Source organism: Colius striatus, chromosome 4 (genome assembly GCF_028858725.1).
Source record: "Colius striatus isolate bColStr4 chromosome 4, bColStr4.1.hap1, whole genome shotgun sequence".
NCBI classification, from domain to species: domain Eukaryota; kingdom Metazoa; phylum Chordata; class Aves; order Coliiformes; family Coliidae; genus Colius; species Colius striatus.
The window spans coordinates 83,836,794-83,862,256 of record NC_084762.1 but is presented as its reverse complement, the minus strand read 5'-3'; the positions used below and the strand labels follow the sequence as shown (position 1 = coordinate 83,862,256).

The 25,463-nt window shown below is 43.0% G+C and overlaps 1 protein-coding gene across 1 annotated transcript in view; it reads right to left on the bottom strand.

Moving 5' to 3' along the window:
• Positions 1-25,463, bottom strand: part of DEPTOR (DEP domain containing MTOR interacting protein) — an 80,556-nt gene that overhangs the window by 13,349 nt on the left and 41,744 nt on the right. Inside the window, exons 6-9 of the mRNA XM_061995955.1 lie at positions 14,128-14,313; positions 13,401-13,535; positions 10,226-10,296; positions 9,454-9,558 (exon numbers count right to left, since the gene is read on the bottom strand). Of these exons, the coding sequence (XP_061851939.1) occupies positions 9,454-9,558; positions 10,226-10,296; positions 13,401-13,535; positions 14,128-14,313 (497 nt within the window). The remainder of the gene's footprint in view (positions 1-9,453; positions 9,559-10,225; positions 10,297-13,400; positions 13,536-14,127; positions 14,314-25,463) is intronic.

Below are 25,463 nucleotides of genomic sequence, written 5' to 3'. Positions count from 1 at the left end.
CACATGGCAGCATTGGAAATAGAAAGTCTCTGTCCCCAGAACAGTCAAAACCTGGGCAGGGATGGCAAGGTGGTACATCACGAAGGAAGTATATGGAGTTAACACAAACACAAACTTCTCATCAGGAGTGGGAGAAGGATGGCTTAGAAAGAGGATAGTTGTACAAGCTGAAGTTTGAAACTTGGAGGAGCCCGTGCTGGTGCGATATATTTGCTCAGGGGTTGGCATCTCCAGTCTGTAATTGGATATTTGTGTTCCTCTGAGCCTGGGAAAACTCGACCAGATGTTGTGAACTACAGCCCCATGAAACACAAGCAAACTTGAGCAAAACTATACCTTTTCTTCATTTGTACTGGTACCAAAAATGGATCTGCTTATTTGTCATTTTCCATCTGGCTAACCCCACAGTGCTTTACAAGAGTACTTATGTGTTCCAACAGGAAAATGGTCAGCTGAGTTACACATAGAGTTTGCAATGAGGTAAAGAACAGGATCCAAATCCAAATTGTGCCTTCCATGTGGCTCCCATGGGGCAGGTTCCACCAGCAGGCCAGTGGTACAGTGTCACTAGGATAGTCTCCTGAAGCTCAGAGAGATCCAACAAGGGCCTCCACAGGGTTTCCACCACAGAAGAGGAACAAACAGACTAACGGGTGCAGCAAAGAGACAGAAGAGATTGATTAGCAGCTCATCCAATGCTGCACTGGCATTCCCAACGATGAGGAAAAAGGGGGACTGCTGAGAAAACACTGTATGATTTCAGTCAACCTAAGGACACAGTGCTAATGTAAAGGATGATCAAGGACTCTGCTATTGCACTTGTAGTGTTCTGTAATGAAAGCATAGGAGAGATTTGCCAAACCTTGACTGGTTTTGGCAACCAGTCAAAGTTTTGGCAGTGACACACAATGCAGCTCCCAAAATCCCATTCTCCTTCAGTAACTGGTGGGATGGCTGAACTCTCAAAACTGTCAGACAAGAGGAGATGGGTGCAATATTTGCTGCCCAGTACTCAGAACTATGCTACTGTGATACTTTGATGGCAATAATCCCAGTACAGTTAGAGAAAGAGGGGCTTAAGGTAGGACCAACCTACTGAAAAGTGGTAACAGGCCTCATAAAAATTTGGGAACTACTCATTGTGTTCATTAAACACACCCACTGGAAATGGAAACTTTGGAACAGTTACAGAGGCATCAACACAGCTCACCAGCAAACTCCTTGAGCAAATGATAACCACAGAACAATAACGGAAGGCAGACACAGAAGAGCAACGCCCAGTCACAGATTCATGTACCAATAGGGAAAGTATGGTGACTGCTATATGTGCTGTTAAATGGTTGTCAAGGACAATCAACCACTAATCCACTTTGCACGTGATGGCAGAGTTGAGTATTTTCACACTCATAAATATTTTATCTCTTCCAACTTCTGTTGATTCATCATGCTAGTAACACAGATGCCTAACTATATTTTTCTTGTGTGTCTTTTAGAAAGATTTCAACTAAAAAATCAAAGGAGAAAATAAAAGAAGCATCCAAACTGTTGACCATTATGTTCTTAGCATGCTCTTAACACATCCTAATCTGAAGTCTGTAGGTGTTTGAATACAAGTTCCACATTTCTGTGGAGGAGAATGGACCTTTACGTCCTAATCTGTAATTAAATAGTATGAGAAAACGAGGTACCCACTTAAGAAGACATATTTGGAACTTATATATACATTTTTATTCAAGCACTACAGTAGTGGCATTCATCACATGCAGTGCTATGAGCATTTAGCTCTGCTGCTTCTCTAATTATGGACAGGCTAGGAAAGCAGTTTGTCAGCAAATTTTTTTGAGTCTTCACATTACCAAATACATTCATTCTGAATTCACTCTAATGTACTAATCAAATTCAGCAGCGAGCTGATAACACAGCTCAAGGAAAATACCAACCTGCCTCAGTGTTTTCATGCTGTAATTGAAAACAGATGGCAACTCATGTAATTTATGCTTTTCTACAAGTAGTAACATGTTGGTATAAGATAAGGATTCTAAGGCAGAATTGCATCTGCTTCAACAATACCATATGCTAGTGCACAGTATAAATATTTATCCAAACCCACTTCATCTTCTCGTTTAAAGCTCAGTCACATGAGACAGTAAAGCACCCTTCAGATACCTTTAATTATCACTGAAGCATCTCTCCAGTGCTTTAAAGGGTTAGAGTCCCTCTTCCTTCCCCTAAGCTTCAGGGAGGGGGTTAAATGGAGGCATATTTGTTGTGCCTTATTTATAACATAAAAATCTCAGTCTTCAGGCTCCCACTTGGCTGCCTTTAGGAGTTACAAAGAAATTTCTAACTTATGATGTCCAAGCTTCTCTACTTTTCCCACTGTCCTATAAAACATTGAAGACTGACCACAGCTAAAAAGAAGATCTTTTTTCCTGCAGGAAAGCTGTTGGAGTTTTTATATGATTTTTAGACTGGTTTATCTTGCTTGTCAAACAGTTAAGCAATCATCGGGCTTGAGGTTAGGTTGGCAAAGACCGTGGAATGGGTTTTGTGTTTCTCTGCAGCACGGAGTACGTTCAACGTCCCAAGAGTCTCACAGTTCAAATTTCTTCCTATTGCAGGAATCTAAGGCATTGGCAGTTCCTCTGACATCACACGGTTTTGAGTTATTTTTTCCCCCACTTTGCACCTTATAGTGCATACTGTTTAGTCCTTTGTGTTACAAGCCTGTAATATTTTGTTATTGTGGCAGTATTTGGACTGTTTGGTCTAATCTGACAGTACCTATGTTCTTTTGATTGCAGGGAGACTAGGCTTGATGACCTCAATGAACCTGACAGCAATCTGTTCCATGAAACAGTGGCTACTCAATTACACTTGAGATTTGGCTTTTATTCTGCTAGTGAGAATCTAGCATTTGAGAACCTGGATCTGAAACGATAATTTGTGAAGACGATGTCACAGGCAGAAAATTTACAAGGCTGACCTCCCCACATCAACTTTTAAAGATCAGAAGGACAGCAGAACCACCACAGTGAAATGGTCCTGACTGTACACTGTAATTGCTAAGCAGTGTTCAAAATAGAAGGAACTGGTATCAATGACCACATGTGGTCCCTCAAACTTCCTGCTACAAACCAAAGTGAAGAAGAACTAGAATGGGAACCGAAACTGGCAATTTGCCTGATGAAAGACCTTAGATGTAGCAGCTAAAAATACTAATTTGCTCAAAATCAGCTTAAGGAATCTGGTATTCTTCAGCATTCCCCAAAGGTTAGAGATGGGCATTGGTTTCTCCAGCCAAAGGGAAGAACAGATAATCAACAGAATGAGTGATTCATTTGTCTCACAAGCCTCACGCAAAGCCAGGTCTGCTCATTTTGTCACACTTTGTTGCAGTGATGTCACACTAAATAAAAATGTCTGATGTATAATTTAAGTCACTAGTTCCAAGTCAAGTTGTGCAACTTTTCAAAGAATCCTTGCACCTTAAAACCAGAAATTAGCTTACAGAATAAAACACTGAGAAAAGGAGGCAAAAGAGTTTTCCTAACAACTTCTGACACTATTTACCAGAGTCATCTGCAGAGACCTGAATTTTGCAGCCAATCAATACCGAATATTCAAGCAACCTGGGAACTTCAAAATCCTGCAGCTCCTGTCTTCCACTGCTGATGACAGCAGACAGCAAAACAGAGCTGCAAATAACTTAGATGCATGGCAACACTGCCTCCTTTCATAGCCAGGCGCCGCCTCCAGCTCCCCAGCTAATGTGCTTATAGCAGCCACGCTCTTCGCAGCGCTGTCACAGGCAACCACACCACCAAAAGTGAAACCTAAAAATACTTTAATAAAGCCAACCGACAAGATATTTATTATTTCCTCAGCTTCATGTCTGAAATCTCAGATTGCAAATGGTAATCCTACTCAGGGAGAAGGCAGACATTTATGAGAGGTGGAAACAGGGACTGGCTTCTTGGGAAGAGTATAGGAACTTTGCCTGAGCATGCAGGGGTGCAACCAGGAAGGCTAAAGCCCTTTCAGAATTAACCTGCCCAGGAAAGGAAAGGAAAGTAAGAAGGGTTTTTCAGGTACATCAGCAGCAAAAGGAATATTTGGGGGAATGTGGGCCTGCTGCTGAACACAGAGGGTGCCCTGGTGACTGAGGATGCAGAGGCTGAACTACTGAATGCCTTCTTTGCTTCAGTCTTTACAGCCAAGGCCAGCCCTCAGGAAGACAGTCCAGCAAGGATAGTAGGATGGCCTGGACAATAGAGTATTTGCCCTGGATGGACAAGGAAGAGGCTAAAGATTTGTTGGCCAAACTTAACACTCATAAGTCAATGGGTTCTGATGGGATGCATCTTAGAGTGCTGAGGGAGCTGGCTGATGTGGTTGCTAAGCCGCTCTACATCGTTTTTCAGCATTCCTGGAGGACAGGTGAGGTGTCTGAGGACTCCAGTCTTCAAAACAGGCAAGAAGGATGACGAAACTACAGGCCAGTCAGCCTCAACTCCATCCCTGGAAAAGTGATGGAACAACTCATTCTGAATGTTGTTACTAAACATATGAAGGAAAAGAAGGAAAAGGGGAAATTCTATTTGACCAACCTGATGCATTCTATGAGTGCATAACCAGCTGGCTAGATGAGAGAAGAGCAGCGGATGTCATCTGCCTTAACTTCAGCAAGGCTCCTGTAACATCCTCATCAGAAAGCTCAGGCAGTGTGGCTTGGATAAGTGGACAGTCAGCTGGATGAAAAGCTGGCTGAATGACAGAGCCCAGAGGGTGGTGATCAATGGCACAGAATCAAGTTGGAGGCTTTTGGCCAGTGGAGTTCCACAGGGATTGGTTCTGGGGCCAATCTTGTTCAGTATCTTCATCAATGGTCTTGATGAGGGGACTAAGGGTACCCTCAGCAAGTTCGCTGATGACACCAAACTGGGAGGACTGGCTGATTCTCCAGAGGCTGTGCTGCCATTCAGCGGGATCTCGACCGGCTTCAGATTCGGGCAGAGAGGAACCTCATGAGGTTCAACAAGGACAAGTGTAGAGTCCTGCATCTGGGAAGGAACAACCCCATACACCAGTACAGGCTGGGGACTGACCTGCTGAAGAGCAGCTCTGCAGAGAGAGACCTGGGAGTCCTGATTGATAATAAGCTAAATATGAGCCAGCAATATGCCCTTGTGGCCAAGAAAGCCAATGGCATCCTGGGATGCATCAAGAAGAATGTGGCCAGGATGTCAAGGGAGGTTCTTCTCCCCCTCTACTCTGCCCTGGTGAGGCCTCATCTGGAGTCCTGTGTCCAGTTCTGGGCTCCCCAGCTCAAGAGGGACAGAGAAGTGCTGGAGAGAGTCCAGCGCAGGGCCACCAAGATGATCAGGGGACTGGAACATCTTTCATACGAGGAAAGGCTGCGGGAACTGGGGCTGTTTAGTCTGGAGAAAAAAAAAGACTGCAGGGAGAATCTCATTAATATTTACAATTATCTAAATGGTAGGTGTCAGGAGGTTGGGGCATCACTTTTTTTCTGTTGTATCTGGTGACAGGACAAGAGGCAATGGAAAGAAGCTGCAACACAAAAAGTTCCAATTAAACATAAGGAAATACTATTTTACTGTGAGGGTGAGGGAGCCCTGGCACAGGCTGCCAAGGGAGGGTGTGGAGTCTGCGCTGAGGTTTTCAAAACCTGCCTGGACATGTTCCTATGTGACCTGATCTAGGTGAACCTGCTTCTGCAGGGGGGTTGGACTAGATGATCTCTAAAGGTCTCTTCCGCCCCCTACCATTCTATGAATCTATGATTTTATTTACCAGCCACAGAAGAGGTATCAAGACTTAAAGCCAAAGCACCCCCCCACGTCTCTTTAACAGATGATGCCAGGAGGGATTTTATCAGAATGAAATTGTCTGAGGATGTCACATACAAGGAGGTGGCAGGTGGTGCCACGCTGATGGGGACCTGTGCACCCCAGCTGCCCAGCGCCATGCCCACCACACAGCTGCTGCTCCTTCCCAGGAGCTCATTGAGATTTTCATCCAGACTCACAATTCACAGCACTTTGGAGCAGCCCAGGAGTCTAGCCAAGGTCAAACTGAAAGCAAGTCACCACAAAGTCCTTCAGGTAGGTTAAGCCTGGAATGTTTACTGCTTTATGTAATACCCGGTATAGTTCTAAGTGAACAAACTGAGATCCTACAATGAGATTGCAGGCAGCAGCCCTCTCTCAACAATTTGTCTAGTGTAACGAAAAGACAGGAATATAGTGCCCTCCAAGACAGAAAAGTGCAAAATCACAAGCTTTACAAATAAAGACACTTCCAAAAAGGATTACACTGGATATATCTCCTTAGGAGGAAAAACCCTACTGCTACTGCCAAGAACTTTTCTAAGAACTGCAACCCCAAGTCTTGGCTCTTCTTCAAATTCTTGCCCTTTTCATCATAGCCAACTTTCCTTGTTAGCGCTCCTTTGGTGTAGTGCTCAGAGCAGCACTGGCAGACAAAAGCCTCTTACACCAGCCCACCAGAAGTTACCGTGCCCAACAGTCTATTTTCAAAGTGCCTATCCTGTAGCTTCCACACTGGGGAAGGTTTATTTTCAAGGAGCTGTCATCTAAAGCCTGTCACATGATTCCTTTAAATTTGCCAGATTGAAGAGTTCTGTAAACAGATGGATTAAGTGACACAGATTTTTTAAAATTTCAAATACTGCACTATAATTTACATATCTATTGCCATGGGAACATCTCAACAAAAACCCTGATTTTCAAAGAAAATTGCCTTTTTTTCACCAGGGGCTAAAGGTATTCAGCATTTCTGAAAACGCGGTGCTGATTTTGGTGCCTGAACAAAGACTCACCTAATATACAAAGATAACATTTTATGTGCAATTCTAATCTGAAAACTCATTTTTTTATAAAGAAAGCATCATTGCAAATAATCAGATCTGTCCTTTGTGCAAATTCAAGGTGATACGTCCAAGTTTTACTGTCTAAAATCCTGTTTGTTCCCCTCAGGAGAGTGGACTATTTTATATTCTTATGTCTGGAATGGTTTGGGTAAACTGCTTTAATCCCATCAGAGTATCCAAGTGCATGGAGAGCTCAAATGCAAGATATGAGGACATAATCTGCTACCTAAAACCTGTTTCAGAGGTGAAATACAAAAGAACTCACCTTAACTGAAACATCCCAGTGTGCTTTCACAGGGCTGCCAGCATAGAACCAAAAGTAAAAACAAACCAAATCCCCACTATATTCAGTTCTAAGATGCTGAGTGCAGAAGTGAAATCACTAAGATTACACATACGACACCACAGTGCTAATTTTACAAGTCAGGTTTCAGAATAGATCTACTTTATTTCTGGCTGCTATACTCAGAGAGTGAAAGGACCTAGTAAAGTTATAGGACCTAGAACATATGCATGAATAAATTCATTATTTTAAATCTTTAAAATTTTAGGCAGGATTACTATTTGAAAATACTAATCCTCATATAAAAACTGCAAGTGTATATTTTATTTAGGTATTGTATAAAACATACAAAAAAATTCCAGCTCCCTCAAGAATCAAGCTGTTTGCCAGCAGCATGTGTCAGGGTGCTGCATGCACCAACAGGCTTCACAGCTGCCATTCCCTCTCCCAGGAGTTTTGCCTGCTTGTGTTCAAAGAAGTAAATCTTTAAAAGACAGCACATTCTTGTAAGTTTCATTTAGAAAACCATACCATCCAGAGAAGAGAAACCCCTGTAGTGCATCTGCTACGGAGGGTGCCATGGCAGGTCTGGCATCATGCGATGGGCAGGATGCACATCCCTGGAGTGCAGCAGCATGTGCTGCCTCCAGCTTGGTTGGTGTTAATATATGGGTGAGGGGCAGTTGGGGTGAGTGTGATAGGAAAGGAAGATTAATTAGAAGGCAGGACAAAATTTATGGCAAACTGGGCTGCATGTGGAATATATCTGAAACCTTCATCTGTGTTGTTACCATACAATAAAACATGACATAAACTGACAATTTCATCTTTGTGTCTGGCCCAGCATGGACATTGGAGTAGGTGTAGCAGCTAGATTCCCATTCTTGCTTTTATCTGTACTTGGCATAATGCTTTGCTTTAATTTTTCTCACTGTACAAGACAGTGACTAATTCACAGACACATGTAGGAAGCGATCCAAACCCACAGGTAAGTAAATGAACTCTGCATTAGCAGTACAAAAGCCTTCTCATGGAATTTGTATTTAATTATTCTTAAATTGTGTACGACATTGTCCTGGTTTCAGCTGAGATAAAATCAGTCTTCTTTCTAGTAGCTGGTACAAGGCTGTGTTTTGGATTTGTGCTGAGAACAGTGTTGATAACACAGGCATGTTTTGGTTACTGCTGAGCAGGGTTTGCGCAGCATCAAGGCCTTTTCTGCTTCTCACCCTGCCCTGCCAGTGAGCTGTGGGTGTAAAAGAAGCTGGGAGGAAACGTAGCCTGGACAGCTGACCCCAACTACCCAAAGGGCTATTCAGTACAACAGAATATCATGCCCAGTACATAAACTGCAGGAGTTGGTGGGAGGGGTGGATCACTGCTCAGGCTTCAGTCAGTGAGTGGTGAGCAACTGCATTGGGCATATTTTTTTATATTTATCTCTCTCCTTTTTGTTAATATTCCTTTTCATCATTATTATCTGCTTTACTACTATTGCTATTATTATTATTATATTTTATTTAATTTTAGTTAGTAAAATAGTCTTATTCCAGTCCATGAATTTTACTTCTCTTTTCCTGATTCCCCTCCCCATCCCACTGAGGCTGGGTAGGAGTGAGTAAGCAGCTGCATGGGGCCTAGTTGCTCGCTGGGGTTAAACCACAAAAGAAATTATTCCAACTCTTTATGAAATATGAAGTATCATACATTCTTTTTTGCAGAATTTCTTGAATCTTAACTGCTTTAGAGTGAACAATGGGTTATGCTAACTGTGCTTTCAATAGGTATGTCTGACTTTGCCTGTTCCTATATAGGCAAAGTCTAGAAGCCGCATACCAGCAAGTGGGAAGATAAAATTGTGCAGAGCTGAAAAAAGGTGAAAACGATACACGCCCTTCAACAAACCCCCAAAAGAAAACAAAAAACATATTAACAAACCACCATAAAAAGCAGACAATCAACAACAACAAAAAAAGAAATAAAGAAAAGAAAAACAAAAAATGGGGAAACATCAGGAAAGCAACTTGGAAAGGACAAACAAGTTTCATGTGGAAAACAGACTTGAGGAAACTCAAGGACAGAAGGAAAGAAACAGGAAGGGGGTGAAAGGCAGCAGAACTCACTGTGCACAAATGCCTGAAGCTGAGGTAAAGATATTAAACCCTGGAAACAAAAGCACCTTTCCTTCCCCAAGCACAAGCTGCCCAAGACCTTCACTGAGCAGCACAAAAATCCCTCCACTTTGAAAACCCACCTTCATGCCAGCTGCAGCTGCTGGCCCGCTGGGGTCCACGGCCTGGATGTGGCAGGGCTTGCTTCCCCGCACCACAAAGCCCCAGCCCACCGCGTCACCTACAATCTGGAAAGGAAAAAGAAGGAAGAGATCACCTTCAAGCAGCTCCATGAAATTCAAGGAGGTAATGTCTCAATGGCTCAAGACATAATTTCAGCATCTCTATACTTCCAATATACAGTACAGGACGTTGTGTTCCGGTTGGTATTATCACTCATGGGAAGGGTTCTATCCAGATTGTTCCTCTTGCTTTTAATGAACATTTTTTGTTGAACTGGGAGGCTGTAAAAAGCAATGCTTCCATTGCCTAGGTTCAAACATGTCTTTATAGAAAGACATTCTCTAATAGTGAATATGAATCAAATTTTCTGTCCCATCATGGTCCAGAAAGACCTAAGTAGAAAACCTCAATTTGGGTAGATAATCCACTCCTGCAGAGCAAATATTATGATGAGTATTATTATTATATATGTCTGTATAATACAAATGTCATTGGCTTTATGTAATTTTACACTCCATTTAAGTCAGCAGTACTACATTGGCACAAAGACAGGATAAACAAGAGCAGAATCAGATCTGAAATGTGTGGAAGTACTGATAACAGAGTTTGGGATCTTAAACTACAAACCTTAGCAAATGCAAGTAAGCTTTAACTATCCCATCCAAAAACATCTATTTGGATTACCTGATGCATACAACATGCTCAAAATGAAGAAAAATATTGGAGACATACCGTAAAAGTTTTTCTTACATATGGGGCTCCAGGCATCAAGAGCTCATCAGCAGTCACAGGTCTCTTTAATACTGTGGAGGTATATAAATTAATATTTAATATAAACATTCCTCTGGAGTTTCTCCTAATAAATTAAATGCAGCACTGGGACACAACATCTTTTTAGTCCCACTTCTGATACACTCTTTCACTTCTTGCAGATTTGTGTGAAAGTAGTAAAAGAAGTAAGGAAAAAAACAGGAGAATATCTCAGTACAAATGGTGGGAGCTTTGGAAAATCAGCACATTCAGACACTATCACAAACATCAGAAGTGACTGGTGCTGTATCTGGCTTTCAAACGAGTCACCAACCTTCCAGACATGGAGCAGATTTTCTTCCTGTCTCATTCTGTGCATGTTGGGTGCTCTCTGCTATTTCATCTGAGTCAGCTTTGAATCACAGAATTAAATAATAAGAAACTTCTGCTTGAGTCAGGAATTATCCCAACATAGAGATTTCTACGATTGTAGGCACACACATTTAACCTCATCTTAAACAGGGACAGCCGAGGCAGCCTATAGCTAGCTGTGATTTTCTACAGAAGGGAATACCAGTGAGTTTCTGCAGGTGAATCCCCATTGTATTGCTGGGTATTGGGATCATTTTCCCCAAAGGAAGTAAATGGAAAATTCCGCCAAATCCATTTGATACCATTCTGGGTACCATTTTTTATCTATCTATAAATGCTTCCCAAGATGGAGGTCAATGGAAAGATATATGTTGTTCACCGTATTTGTCTGCTTCACCTCTAAAATTACGGCCGCTTTTCTTTTAGTCATCAATAATTTTGGTGATCTCTGCCTTTTCAGTCACAGCTGGAACATAAAATTTCCCACAGACGGTATTTGAAGACATTCAGGAGTTTCTTACTGACATTTATGGGAGCAGGGAGAATTCTAGCATATAAACCACTATGGATTTCTTTTACTTTCCCATGGATCTTGACAAACTCCAGTGTTATACTTTATAGAGCACACCTGGTCAATGTAAAATAACCTGAACGATTCTGCTCATTCAACAAGTCAGAATCAGGTAAAACATCCACACAGGACTCCCTGGCATTCCTCCCTTCATTATACCTCCAGGATCTCTTTTAGTTTGATGATTGTTTTTCTACATGACTGACCAAGTCATAGCCTGGTGGTTTTTTAAGTGTTTGCCTGCAAGAGAACTCATCTGACAATAAACACACCTTGGCCTTGTGTTTATTAGCACACAATTCAGCACAACACTCTGGGTCTGGATAGCAGGAAACTATTTGTGAAAAAAAACCACTTTATAGTCCAGTAGAGAATTAAGAGTTCCTCCACAACACTTACATCTGACAGCCTTATGTTAACCTAAGTGAGATGACGTGTGGATCTGTTCTTGGGCTATGGCAGAAATTACTCTACATTGCCAGTAATTGTATAATTCTTTAAAATAGGTCTGTTTGTAAGTCCATTGCTGTCATTTTTCAAATATGAATCTGTTAAAGCTATTCAGAGATTGAAAACTAGTCCTAAGGGAGATTTCTTTTTAAAAATAAAGAACTTAGCAAGGGCAATACCAGCCCATCCTTTTTCTCCCAGTGTTGTGAAATCAGCTGCATTAAAATAAACTTGTTCTCACTATTCATGGGTTGACTTCATATGTGACATGGCTTCATATATAATTAGAACCATAAATGAATGGAATAGTCAGCATACTTCAGATAAAACACACATTTGTGGACAGCACATGAATGCTGTTTTATCTGTCCCAGAAGATTTTCCAGGATGAAATTAACAATGCACTGGGGCCAAAGAGCTCCCCATACAAAATCTATCAGAGTGTTTCTGGGAAGTATAACTGAGAGATATTCTGCTAAAACATGATCCCGTGGCATGCTTGATATAAGGGCAAAGTCACTGCATTTAGGGGTAAACAGATTAGAAGGTGGTGCTGAATGCCCAAGAGCAATATACTCCAAGGATGCCATGACCACCAGCACTGAGAGCCTTCCCCTAAGCTGGACAGCAAGGCTGGTGCAAAGGCTTATGGCTTCTGGGCATGCAAGCCCACTGAGTCCTTCAAGTTATTTCAATTTAGAACCTTATACTGGATTTCCAGTAAAGCCTAAGAGAGGGAAGGAAACGTGCTAAAAAGAGAGAGAAAGAAAAAAATCCCTGTGACTATGTCTCTCTGATGGCTGCTCTGCACAGTAGGAATGAAATATACTTGAGCTTGCTCATCTCCAGGGTAAACTGTCAATGTTTTGACCAGGATTCATATAGCGCTCCAGGCGCTCTCTAGTAATCACTTCAAATGCCAGCATCCCCTTGAAAGCAAGGCTTACACGTACCCACTGAAGCCTTCCCTCGCTGCACACACTCCCCATACCATTGGCACAGGCCCGGTAAATTTGAAATAACGAGCACAAAGGGCAGCAGGGACTCTGCTTTGAAATTCAGGGTTGTTTCTGAAGGAAGCAGAGAAACTGAAACAATATCTATCCTGGTCTGTTTTCCCCTTCCCAGCTATACAGTAAGTAACAGTTTTGAGTGAGCTGTGGAAGAATGGGTGTGTTTAACCTTCCGGTGTGGGATAGGAAATCCTTTCAAAAAGGAAAATAAGCTTCAACACTACTTTTACCTTCCTAAACAGACCAGTGTAAGACCTAAACAAACAAACACGTTGAAACGATCTCTGACAGGCTGAAATAATGCTGCAATATTTTTTTTGAGCCTATTTTTCCGAGTTGTGTTACTTCATTGCAACTCAAGCGGCCACTGCATAGTTAAACTCTCCTCTGACTTGTACCAAAGGAATGTCTCTAGGAGGAGATTTGAATCGGTTCAGAACTTGGCAACAGAGGCAAATCTGGGCCTCTGACTACATGTCCTCCTAAGAGATAAACTGCAGCTCAAACCACAATTACGGGCTTGATGCAGAGATTATTGGAGGCAGACGTCTGGCTTGTGTTCAGCGAGACTTCAGGCTAGAAGATGATAATAGTCCCCTCTGGCCTACAAAACCTGCAATGCTGTGGATTTTTAATGTATCCTTGCAAAAATAAACTTAGATGCAGCATTAGGTACCCTTTACATCGCCTTCTCCCCAAAGAGATGTGTGTGCCCTGGCTCCTGTGCATCATAAACAATGCTGGTGCTCACCAGATTTGGGATTGCAGAGGACGGGGGGACTGCTGCTGAGTGTTGGGCTACTGCTGAAGTACCCGCTGCTGCCACAGCTACTCATGCTGCTCCTCCGTACTGCCGACACGATCTTTATCTCCTTTGTGGGACTCACTACAGACAGAAAACACGGAGAGAAACGGATCTAGTATCAACTATTAAACCCATTTCCCTGGTTTCTTTAAAAGAACATCAATAAGACATGCTTTTACTGACAGCACTGGAAAGGGGTTAGGGTGTACTACATAGTTAGAAGTGTCACTGCTGTAGTTAACATCATGGTTACTGCTCCCATTGCAGTGTCTTCTAAGAGACATTTTAATGCAGGGAAAGAATTTTTTTCCCAGTTTTCCTTTTATTTCACACTTATTCTTTCAGATCTTACTAGATATTCCTGTACAGCAAATGCTGCAGGTCTTCCCTCACTTTTTCTTGAAAACTGCACACAGAATGTATGACAAATGTCTTTGGACTTGGGGGTTTTAACCAGTCCTGTTTGTTAACACACACCAACTTTTGATCAGCATCTGCAATGTTACTGATACAGATATAAATCCACCCCAGGGGACTACAGATTTGCTACATTGAGTGAACGGACAATCCCCATGAACAGGGACAAATGATACCCAGCCCTGCTGATTTTTTCAAATACTGAAACCCCATGTCCAGAAAGGGCTTACAGACAGCAGTATAGTTGATGAGTCACCTGAGAGAAAACTGGTGTGTTTTCTGTTGTCATGGTTCTGCTTGCGCAGGCAAAATGGGCTGTCATGGCTTTCTGGCATCAAGCGAGATTTCTCAGTGAGGAGCTCCATTAATCGCCGTCGCCGCCGGAAATTCATTCTGCACTGGTAGAGCAAGTTGCTGTCCATAAAATGGTGCTTGTTTGACACTAGGAAAACAAATGGATTGAAAGCCAATGGGACTGAAATCAGGCCATACCTATCTGCAATATGGGCACTGCATGCCTCACTGTAATGAAGAAACACTTGGAGCTCTCCTCTAGATCTCTGCAGACTCAGAGAAGGGAGGGAGCTTCAACATACCTGCCTTTATAGCATTGGTAACAAAGCAAGAACTTTAGTTGCTGACAGTAATCTTTTACACTATCTTGATTAATGATAAGCAGCTCTTATTGTCAAGTGGAAATGGAAGTACTTTATCTTTCTGTGACAGGCTGTAAAATGGTCTGTCTCCATACACAGTTTGTCTGTGTGTCCTTTGCTGCTTTTGGTCACTACAGACCAGACTTAACTCCTGATATCAAGGTTTTTGTAAATTCATCAGTCTGGCAGCTCCTGTGAGCTCTGACTGACTACCTTTTTTGGAGCAGCAGGGCAGCAAAGAATCAAGACCTGTGTATTTCCTCTGTCTTATTCGTCACAGACACCGTGTCCCAGACACTTCCTGCAGGCCACTTCCCCCACTTTGCACGGATACACAACGTTTGGGAACAGGCACTCAGCCAAAAACCATTGCTTACATAATGAACAGAAGTCCTAATTACAACCTGTTCTGACAGCAAGAGCATATCCCAGGTTGCTGGTGTCAGAGCAAGAGTGCTGAGCGTACCCACAGTGTGCAGCATCGCTGTCACGTCTGCATGTTCGCTGCCACTGAGGCTGCACCTTAACAGGGGTGAAAAATGCAGCACTTGGACGGAGCTCAGCACCACATCCCAAAAGCGTTCAGACTCCTTCAGGGCTTGATCACAGGCAAGCCCTCTGGAATACTCCCTGCATTAGTACTGCAGCATCTTAAATAGCTGCAGAAGATGCTTTGGCTGTGTTTTCTCCTACCACTTAGCTCCTGTGATCATGGTCCACAGAAACTATTTCCTGCAGTTGACCTTTTCCATGAAGGCTCTAGATTCTGGATTTACCTAGTTTATAAACTGCATTGCTTCCAACATTCCATCATAAAGACTGGTGGGTTACATGTATATATAAGTAAAGTCTAAACAATGCAGATACACACTCAGAGCTCATTTACATCTTTGAATATATGTCATTTGGCCTCAGCCTCCTACTGCAGACACTAAACTTTTGCCTTGCTCTTTACACTGCCCAACAAGAGTCCAAACCAGTAGAACCCAAGATGCTACACCAGATCCAGAGCCTGGAGCCTTGCTGGCCTGCTTTCCCTTCATCCTCATCCCCAATACACTCCTTCTTGCTCTCATTCCTTTTTAACACCTCTATGCATCTCAGACTGCTCTCTGTGGGCCCCACAAAAGTATACCACACACACACGACAGCCTTGCAAAAAAAGGCCATATTTAGACGTAAACTGCCAACATGCTCTTTGATACTTTTGAGCTGAAGAAATAGCCTCAAAGAGGCAAAAGACCAGTAACTTTCTCCAGTATATTCATACCAAAGATGTTAAGTCATCCTGACAATAAGGAAGACAACAGTCCTCGACGTGATCCTCAGGGCACAGCTCTCTCTACAGATACAGCAATTGTCCTATGAAGACAGGCCATATGTCTGTCTGGCAGAGAAGTATGTTCCTTGCCTGCCTGGGCCAATGCCAGAGAGGAGACACTGAGTATAAATGGACTTTTGCCTTTGGGACACAAGGATAACCAGAACACAAGAGCTTTCTGAATTGCACGTGCTTGTGCCTGAGCTGCCATGCAGACCATCTGCCCCAGAGTCCCACAGCATGGCATAGACTGTAAGACATTTTTTAGTGTTTTGAAAAAATGGTAAAGTTTTGAAACTACATTTGCCCAATAATAAAGCAGAAAGGTCATGCCAGTCAGCCAAACTGTGATGCTTTAAGCACCATCTACACAAAAGCTCCGTTACCTACATTGCCTGGTTCTGTTGATGAGCTTTGGAAAAGCCAGTGCCACTTGGCTTTTCTCTGCAGCATTTTTTACTGAACCTGTTGATTCCTCAAATCATCCATATGAATCCTCCATGAGCAAGATGTCTTTGCTAAGTCAAATTTAGCATTGCAAGCAATTTGTTACTTATAGCAGGCACACCCTGCTGCTATGCTCCTCATTTTGTACACTTGTAGTATGGAACACTATTAACAACACTTACTAGCAATCACTATTTTTGAAGAATGGAAATAGAGGAGGAGAGATTTGGAGACTTGCCTATATCCACAAAAGGATTTGCTATCGGAGACATAGCACGTAGGTGTTTGCAGCTACCAGTCTCATCTTCAGATCATTCACAAAGTAACTAAAAGTAGCAATATCCTACAACATTATTTTGTAATACAAAAAAACCCCAAACCTTCATTTTTTTTAAGACATCTTAAAACTTCCTTGAAACTTAAAAAGACAAGCTCTACTTACTTAGTGTGCTACTGGGATTCACAGAATCAAAAAAATAGTTTGGGTTAGAAGGGACCTTAAAGTTTACGTAGTTCCAATCACTGTCATGGACAGGGACACCTTCCACTACATTAGGTTGCTCAAAGCCCCATCTAACCTGTCCTTGAATGCTTTTAGGATTGGGGCAGCCACAACCTCTCAGAGCGACCTCTTCCAGTGCCTCACCACCTTCACAGGGAAGAATTTCTTCCTAATATATAATCTAAATTTACCCTTCTTCAGTTTAAAGCCATTGCCCCTTGCCCTAGCACTACACACCCTGGTAAAAGTCCCTCTCCAGCTTTCCTGTCAGATCAGTTAAGTACTGGGAAGTGGCCCAAAGTTCTTCCCAGAGCCTCCTCCAGGTTGAACAACCCCAACCCTCTCAGCCTGCCTTTACAGGAGAGGTGCTCCAGCCTTTTGATCATCTTTGTGGACCTCCTCTGGACTCTCTCCAACAGGTCCATAATCTTAAATGAAAGAAGGCCCCAGAAATACTCCTTTGGAAGTAGAATTACTGTTGCGAACTGTTTTCAATATAAGAAATACCAGCATGATCTCTGATTCAGGTTAAATATTATGGCACTACAGTTTTTAATGAAAACTCTTCTGTTTGTGTCACTAACTGAAGTGCTCTGACGGTCTTCAGAAGTTATAATAATCAAAGAGCAACACATTCATGTTGCAGATATTGTAAAGGACTCTGAAACTCTAGAATAATTACTGACGATGAAAGTAGACAATGTAAACTTTTTTTATGCCAAGACGCTGAACTCCTTTTAGAATAAAAGTACTTGTTTGGACTGAAATATTGTAACATTTATATACTTAAAGTAGCTAAGCTTAGGCCTTACACTGCAGTAATTCATCCCTGCTGTAACTATTTTTGTTCACAGAAGGGTGAATTTTTATACAGTAAATGAATGCAAGTCATTGGTAAGACCAATGACTGTATGTTTTTAAATACTTGTCCATGATTTACACAACAAAGAGTTTGTAGCCCAGAATGCTTAACGACAAGTAGCATTAGTACAGAATCTGGAGCCCTCATTGACTTTCAGATTTAATTCCTACTGATAGCTCACAGTTCATGTGAGAGTGTTCGAATAACAGTGTGCATCCTCAGTTTGAGGAAATAAGGTATTTGTAGCAACATGTAACTTTTTGCATATTTAAGAACCAGCTAAAAAAATCATAGAATGGTAGGGTTGGAAGGGACCTTTAGAAATCATCTAGTCCAACCCCCCTGCAGAAGCAGGTTCACCTAGATCAGGTCGCCTAGGAAGTGTCCAGGAAGGTCTTGAAGACCTCCAAGGAAGGAGACTCCACACCCTCCCTGGGCAGCTTGTGCCAGGGCTCCCTCACCCTCACAGTAAAATAGTATTTCCTTATGTTTAATTGGAACTTTTTGTGTTCCAGCTTCATCCCATTACCCCTTGTCCTGTTGCTAGGTACCATAGAAAAAAGGGATGTCCTAATCTCCTAACACCTATCATTTAGATATTTGTAAATGTTAATAAGATCACCCCTCAGTCTCCTCTTTTCTAGACTAAACAGCCCCAGTTCCCGCAGCCTTTCCTCGTATGAAAGATGCTCCAGTCCCCTGATCATCTTGGTGGCCCTGTGCTGGACTCTCTCCAGAAGTTCTCTGTCCCTCTTGAGCTGAGGAGCCCAGAACTGGACACAGGACTCCAGATGAGGCCTCACCAGGGCAGAGTAGAGGGGGAGAAGAACCTCCCTTGACCTGCTGGCTACATTCTTCTTGATGCATATATATAAAAAAATACATATAAATAACAGGAGTAGTTACCTGAGACTGCCTTCTTGACATACATCGTCAAATAAAATATCTCACCAAAATTATTGCTGTCTCCCATGGCACATTTTTATTTCTTTTTTTTTTAAACCATCAGACATACTCTATGATTTAGGATGAATTGTCCCTCCTTTGAATCTGCCTGAGGATGACTGTATCTAGAATGGTGTGGAAAAGGGGATCAGAAGGAAGAGGTTGAGGAGCAGAAAGAGACACCGGTGCGGGCTGCTTCTAAAGCACTCCTCAGGCACAGGGCTGGCCTTCAGCATTAACCAGGAGTTACACACACCCTCATCCTTGATAAATCACAACTATGCAAACGCTGGACACAGAGTATGCACAGAAAGTTGGGTTTGTTACACTTAGTACATGTCAGGTGAGAGGTACCAGTGCAGACATGGGAGCTCAGCTCAACTGCTCTAGCAGTCAGTGGTTTGCTGCAATCAGCAGAGAAAAGTGGGAGTGAAAAACTTTTCCAAGATGATTGCAGAATGCTGAGAGGGCTGCACAGACTTGCTTGGGAGGGATTTCTTTAAAGGTAATTTAGAGGTTTTTACCTCGAGCTAACATGGAGTATTGACTCATAGGCAGCAGCAGATAAACTTCCAGTACCTAACAAAGGTCTCGCTCCAGGTTATCTGTCCCTGTCATGGAAGTTGCAGCCTCCACATAGGGATTGACTTAACTACTCCTGATTTAGTTCACTGCCCTTCATAATGCAGCATAGAAAAGGAAACTGGCACTCATTTCAGTTTGTCTTAAAAGTCAGGCCATGGCTGACAAGTATCAGAACCTTTATTTGTACATGATGAGGGTGATGCAAGGAATAAGGTGGGGTGACTTCACGGGTTTCTCATTCCAATTTAATTCACTAGTGCTCATGTGGCAACATGTTCCTGTTACTGCGTGCACCTTATGAAACAAAGACATGCACTAAAGACAGTAAAGTGAGAATATGGTCACTGTCAATCTACAAAATCATACAAGTGCACAAGAGCACTGGTGACCTGGAGGGAAAGGCAGCAACATTAATTCATAGTCACTAATGTCGAACTTTGGAGGTCACAAATTTTTTTCCAGAAACAGAATTTTAAAACTATCTTTTAATCTTACAATAAGATAGTTTATCCATACTTCAAAGTAGCCTGTAATGATCACTTCATTCTTCCCTTTACAAGTTGTTCAAGCCTTCAGTTACTTTCCCTGACAGGCAATAAAGATTTAACTCAAGACTGAATTTGTTTAACTTTAGCTGCTAAATTCTGGGCCTTGTCACACCTTTAGAAAGTTACATAAGATGTACTCAGAAATCTGTAAAGAAGTCTATGAAGTGCTGAAGCCAACTCTCAAACATATCTTTGCCCAGCCAAATAAAGAACACTCCTTAAATTCTGATGTTTTTTTAGACCTCCTCAAGTCCTCCTCAGGATTTCTTTATCTAGCTATCAGAACTGCATGCTCACAGTTACAACCTCACTCCCCTTCTCTTACTTCTTCTTCTCCTTGTTCAACATCTCAGGCTCATATAGTAATAGTGCAGTACTACAACCATATTGCACAAAAAGCATACAGTGGGAACAATTTGTGCCACATAACATCCTCCTTTCCCTGCACAGCATTGCTTCACACCAACAAGCAGAGCCTGTATGCTCACGTCCTACATGTACTGTCTTCTAGTTATACCATTAGTTATAAAAAAACACACTTCTTTTGGGGTAATGACCATTTAATTAATAGAGTTCAATTATTTGTTTACTGTCTTATCTATCCCTAGAGTTTGCAAACTTCACTAGCAAGGATTTTAGCTGATCATCCCCCATTTACATTGCTGCTAAGAAGATAAAAATACAAATATATTTTGGCATTTCTAAATATTGCAATGTTGGGGCTTCTTGTGTCTGGCTGCTTAACAGTTCCTGTCCAGACACATAAAACACAAATCCATGCAAATCTTTCAGCTTCTGATTCTGACATAAAATCCTGGGATCTGCATGGGGTTCAAACAGCCTTTTCTTTTATTCTTTTGCAAGGGGGCTGATGCATAGCAGAGATAGAAATATTAGGTTTACATTGATTTCATGGAACTGAGGAGGCTTTAGAAAGTACAAAAGCCTATTTTAACAAATAGTGTGACTCATGCCTTAAAAATCAGGCCATTTTCATAACTGGCTTTTTCCCCAAATCACTCCTACCACTTAAATTCCCCATGATTTTTAGCACGGATAATCTCTGTACATCTCCACTGTGGTGATTATTGCTTTTTATCAGCCAAAAGCTGAACATCCCACTAGGTCACATCCAGGGATGCATTCCAGCTGCTCTGCATGTCCCCAGAAACACAATGCTGTCACCAAGTCAGCCCATGGCTGGAGCTCGGGAATGGCTGTTCCATGTCCAGGGAGCAGTGGGAAAGAGATATAAGATCCCCAAGGAGCTGGATGAGCAGCTTTTCCCAAGAGAGCAGAGGACATGTTGAAGTGTGCACTTGTTTGTTTGTGTAAACGTGTGCTTGTTCTAGGGTTAAGAGGAAAAGGTTATAAAAGCATCAGCAGAGTATATGAAGTTTTCAGCGTGGATATGTCATGTCTTTCCCCACAAAAAGACAAAAGCAGCACTGAACTCTCTCCACCACTGAACTCTCTCACAACACATTTCTAAGCCTTTCACTGCATGTGGCAGCAGCCCAAGTCTATTCACAAGTATACGTTATTTACTTACTGAGGTAGTTTCCTCTATTGAAATGACATTAAACCCGATTCATTGCTGCAGGAGATTATACTGGACCTTCACTACTACTGGCTGCAATGGTCTGTGCCTTCATATAGCAAGTCCCAGATGACCATACCAGTTTTGACCTCTGAAGTGGCAGGACATTGCCCCAAAAGAGTTGACATAATATTGAAAATGCATGGAGGATGATGGGACACATGCTGGCGGGCTGCAGGGAGTGACAGGGGCTGCTCGTTGATCTGAAGGAGGGCATGGCCCCAGCTGCTTCTGCCAGCCTCCAAAGCATGGTCAGTGAAGGGTTTGGCTCCAGCCTCACGTCCTTTTGCTTCCTCATTCTCCTCTCCTTAGCAGAACTGGTGTTGAAAAGGGAAGGGAAGAAGTCAACACTGTAAAATAACGATTCCTTTAAAAACTGCCTCTCTCTGTGGACAGTATACATCTTACTGAGCCCGTCTCCTCTCTGCCTCAGGCCTTTTGCCAGTTCAGCTTGACTCCCTTGCCAGAGAAGCAGTGGAAACGTGTCTGTCCACTTTGGCTTTCACAGAGCGTGGGTGAGCCTGCGAGCCTGGAAAACATGGACCAGCTGCTCAGACTCGCTGAGCTTGGCTGCTGGGCTGCAAGAGTGCTCGCCCGATGACATGCTGCCCACTGCTTCTGCCCTGGACCTCTGCCACTCCCAGCCCCGGCTCTCTGCCACTCCTGCCTTGCACTAAGGCACAGGAGAATAACTGACACTACAGGAGAATAACTGACACTTTATTCTGCATTGGACAATGCTTTTCCCACTCCTCAAAGCCTTTCTGTTTTTCTAACCTAATCTGCCATCGCAAATGCATTTTAATAATGGCACCTATTCAGATGAGTTTCCTTTTACACACTGATAAATTCCACCTGCTTGGAGCTCCCTCAAATCAAGGAAGAGAGACTACAGATGTTCAGTGAGCACAGGGCCTTGGGTCTTGGATACCCTGCACAATATAAAGACAACACTTGCATTTCCACCTCTTATGAATGTATGTGTATGCTACGTAGACTGTAGATAAGCCCACCTGCAAATGTATTCAAGAGTCATGTTAAACTCTTGGCAGTGCAGCTGTACTAATTTTTTTTCTCTATTAGGTAACCAGGAATTTGCTTTGAATGGACAACGGATCTAAGCTTGAACTGCTCCAGTTTCCAGTGATCCCCTCATATAAATCTGCAAGGCAGATTCTGGCCCTGAAAAGTCAAAATCCAGAGGGCTGTTCCAGCTCGTCCTAGTTGAGAGTGAAGCCAGTAAGCATGTCCAGAAGTACGTTAGGTACAGACAAAAAGCTGTGGTATAACTAAAGAACCATGTCCTCTGAGCTGTTTCAATGAACTGTGGTATATTTATGTAGTGCAAAAAAAGGCTAGACAACTTTTATACTCCCTTTAAAGCACCAGGATTACAACAGATAATTGTCAAAAGTTCCCTGGGAATTGAAATGCAGAGTACTTTGCTTTTATTAAAGTGGTGTGTTCTGCTCAGTGCATTAACATTTTATTTTAGGTGCCTTAAAATAGGTATGCAGATGAGTACTTCTATATACATTTTGCCTTTCCAGTACGTTTGCAGTCTATTTTCAAATTGTGGTAGTTTGAGCCTGGCTGGATGCCAGGTGCCCACCACACCGCTTTACCCCCCACCTCCCGAGAAGCAAGCCAGGGAAGGGGAGAAAATAAGATGGGAATCTCGTGGGTTGAGATAAAAGCAGTTTAATAAATAAGCAGCAAAGCCGCGCGCGCGGGAAGCAAAGCAGAAGCAGATAAGCTGTTACTCTCTACTTCCCATCAGCAGCGATGTCCGGCCACCTCCCGAGAAGCAGGGCTTCAGTACGCGTAGCGGTTGCTTTGGGAAGGCCAGAAATGAATCTCGCCTTTCAATTGTTGACTGTCAGCCCCGTTATCCCAGCATCGGAGCAGCCAGGCACCAATCCGCTCACCTGGCTGGCGACTGTAATCTTTTCGCATATCTCTAAGTTCTGTTGAGGTGAGGGACCGAGTAGTTTCCATTTCCTTTTCGATTTCTCTCACTTCTCCTGATCTCCTTACCGAAGGACCAGTTTCTTCTTCTAGCCTTTCCTCTTCCTCCTCGTCTGCCCTTACTAATCGATGATATGGACTTGACCTCCTTATCCACTGCTTCTTTTTCACTACTGGGGCAACCACTGTGGTTGTTGTTTGGTTCCCTGACTCAACCATGGTAGTCTCAGGTATAGTTTGAATTTCCACCTCGGCCATAGTTCTCTGAGAGGGCTGGACTGTGACTGACTCAACTATGTTGGTCTCAGGTACCGTTTGAGTTTCCATTTCAATCACAGTTCTCTGAGAGGGCTGGACTGCGACTGACTCAACTATGTTGGTCTCAGGTACCGTTTGAGTTTCCATTTCAATTACAGTTCTCTGAGAGGACTGGAATGCAGCTCGGTAGGCAGAGGCTAGGCCCCAGTATAGTGCCTGAACCTGATGGGCCTCATTAGGGTAGGTAAGACACCCTTCTATCAGGTAGCGTGTCAGTAAAGCAGGGTTTTTTATCTGTTCAGATGTAAAATCCCAGATTACAGGAGGTGATAACCGTCCTAGGAATTTGCCTAAATTCATCCACATACCCTGCCACCCAGGGACTGGCCGCTTCAGGGGGCATTTTAACATGTTTCCATCGCAAATTTGTACTCTCTGATACCCAGATGACTCCAGATTCCACAAGATATATAATATACCAACCATGTTAATTAGTAATATTAAAACTCTCGTATAAGGGTGACTAAGGACCTGGGAAGTCTGTGTAACAGAATTGTCTAGATCAGTCCGAGCTGAGGAGAAAGAGGTGCTTTGCCCCATGGCCTCCACAAGATAGCTCCCACAGCACACTAAATTCATCAGTAACAGAATGAGACTTGCTATTATTATTTGGGCCATCATGTTCCCAGGCCCTTTCATCCTCTTCACAAAATTATATAGCCAGCTTAGCAAAGCTATTAAGGTTAAAGCACAGCCGAGAGTCAATGTTAGGAGCATCATGTTCCCAAACATTAGAAAGTGTAAGATAAGCTGCATAACAGCAAGGCTCCGTGACCAGCACAGGAACTTTGCTCTCATTGGTTTACTGTAATTGCAATGCAGTTAATGTAAATCTGCTATTATCTCGCCCCACGTTGGGCGCCAAAAGGGCTGTGGTAGTTTGAGCCTGGCTGGATGCCAGGTGCCCACCACACCGCTTTACCCCCCACCTCCCGAGAAGCAAGCCAGGGAAGGGGAGAAAATAAGATGGGAATCTCGTGGGTTGAGATAAAAGCAGTTTAATAAATAAGCAGCAAAGCCGCGCGCGCGGGAAGCAAAGCAGAAGCAGATAAGCTGTTACTCTCTACTTCCCATCAGCAGCGATGTCCGGCCACCTCCCGAGAAGCAGGGCTTCAGTACGCGTAGCGGTTGCTTTGGGAAGGCCAGAAATGAATCTCGCCTTTCAATTGTTGACTGTCAGCCCCGTTATCCCAGCATCGGAGCAGCCAGGCACCAATCCGCTCACCTGGCTGGCGACTGTAATCTTTTCGCATATCTCTAAGTTCTGTTGAGGTGAGGGACCGAGTAGTTTCCATTTCCTTTTCGATTTCTCTCACTTCTCCTGATCTCCTTACCGAAGGACCAGTTTCTTCTTCTAGCCTTTCCTCTTCCTCCTCGTCTGCCCTTACTAATCGATGATATGGACTTGACCTCCTTATCCACTGCTTCTTTTTCACTACTGGGGCAACCACTGTGGTTGTTGTTTGGTTCCCTGACTCAACCATGGTAGTCTCAGGTATAGTTTGAATTTCCACCTCGGCCATAGTTCTCTGAGAGGGCTGGACTGTGACTGACTCAACTATGTTGGTCTCAGGTACCGTTTGAGTTTCCATTTCAATCACAGTTCTCTGAGAGGGCTGGACTGCGACTGACTCAACTATGTTGGTCTCAGGTACCGTTTGAGTTTCCATTTCAATTACAGTTCTCTGAGAGGACTGGAATGCAGCTCGGTAGGCAGAGGCTAGGCCCCAGTATAGTGCCTGAACCTGATGGGCCTCATTAGGGTAGGTAAGACACCCTTCTATCAGGTAGCGTGTCAGTAAAGCAGGGTTTTTTATCTGTTCAGATGTAAAATCCCAGA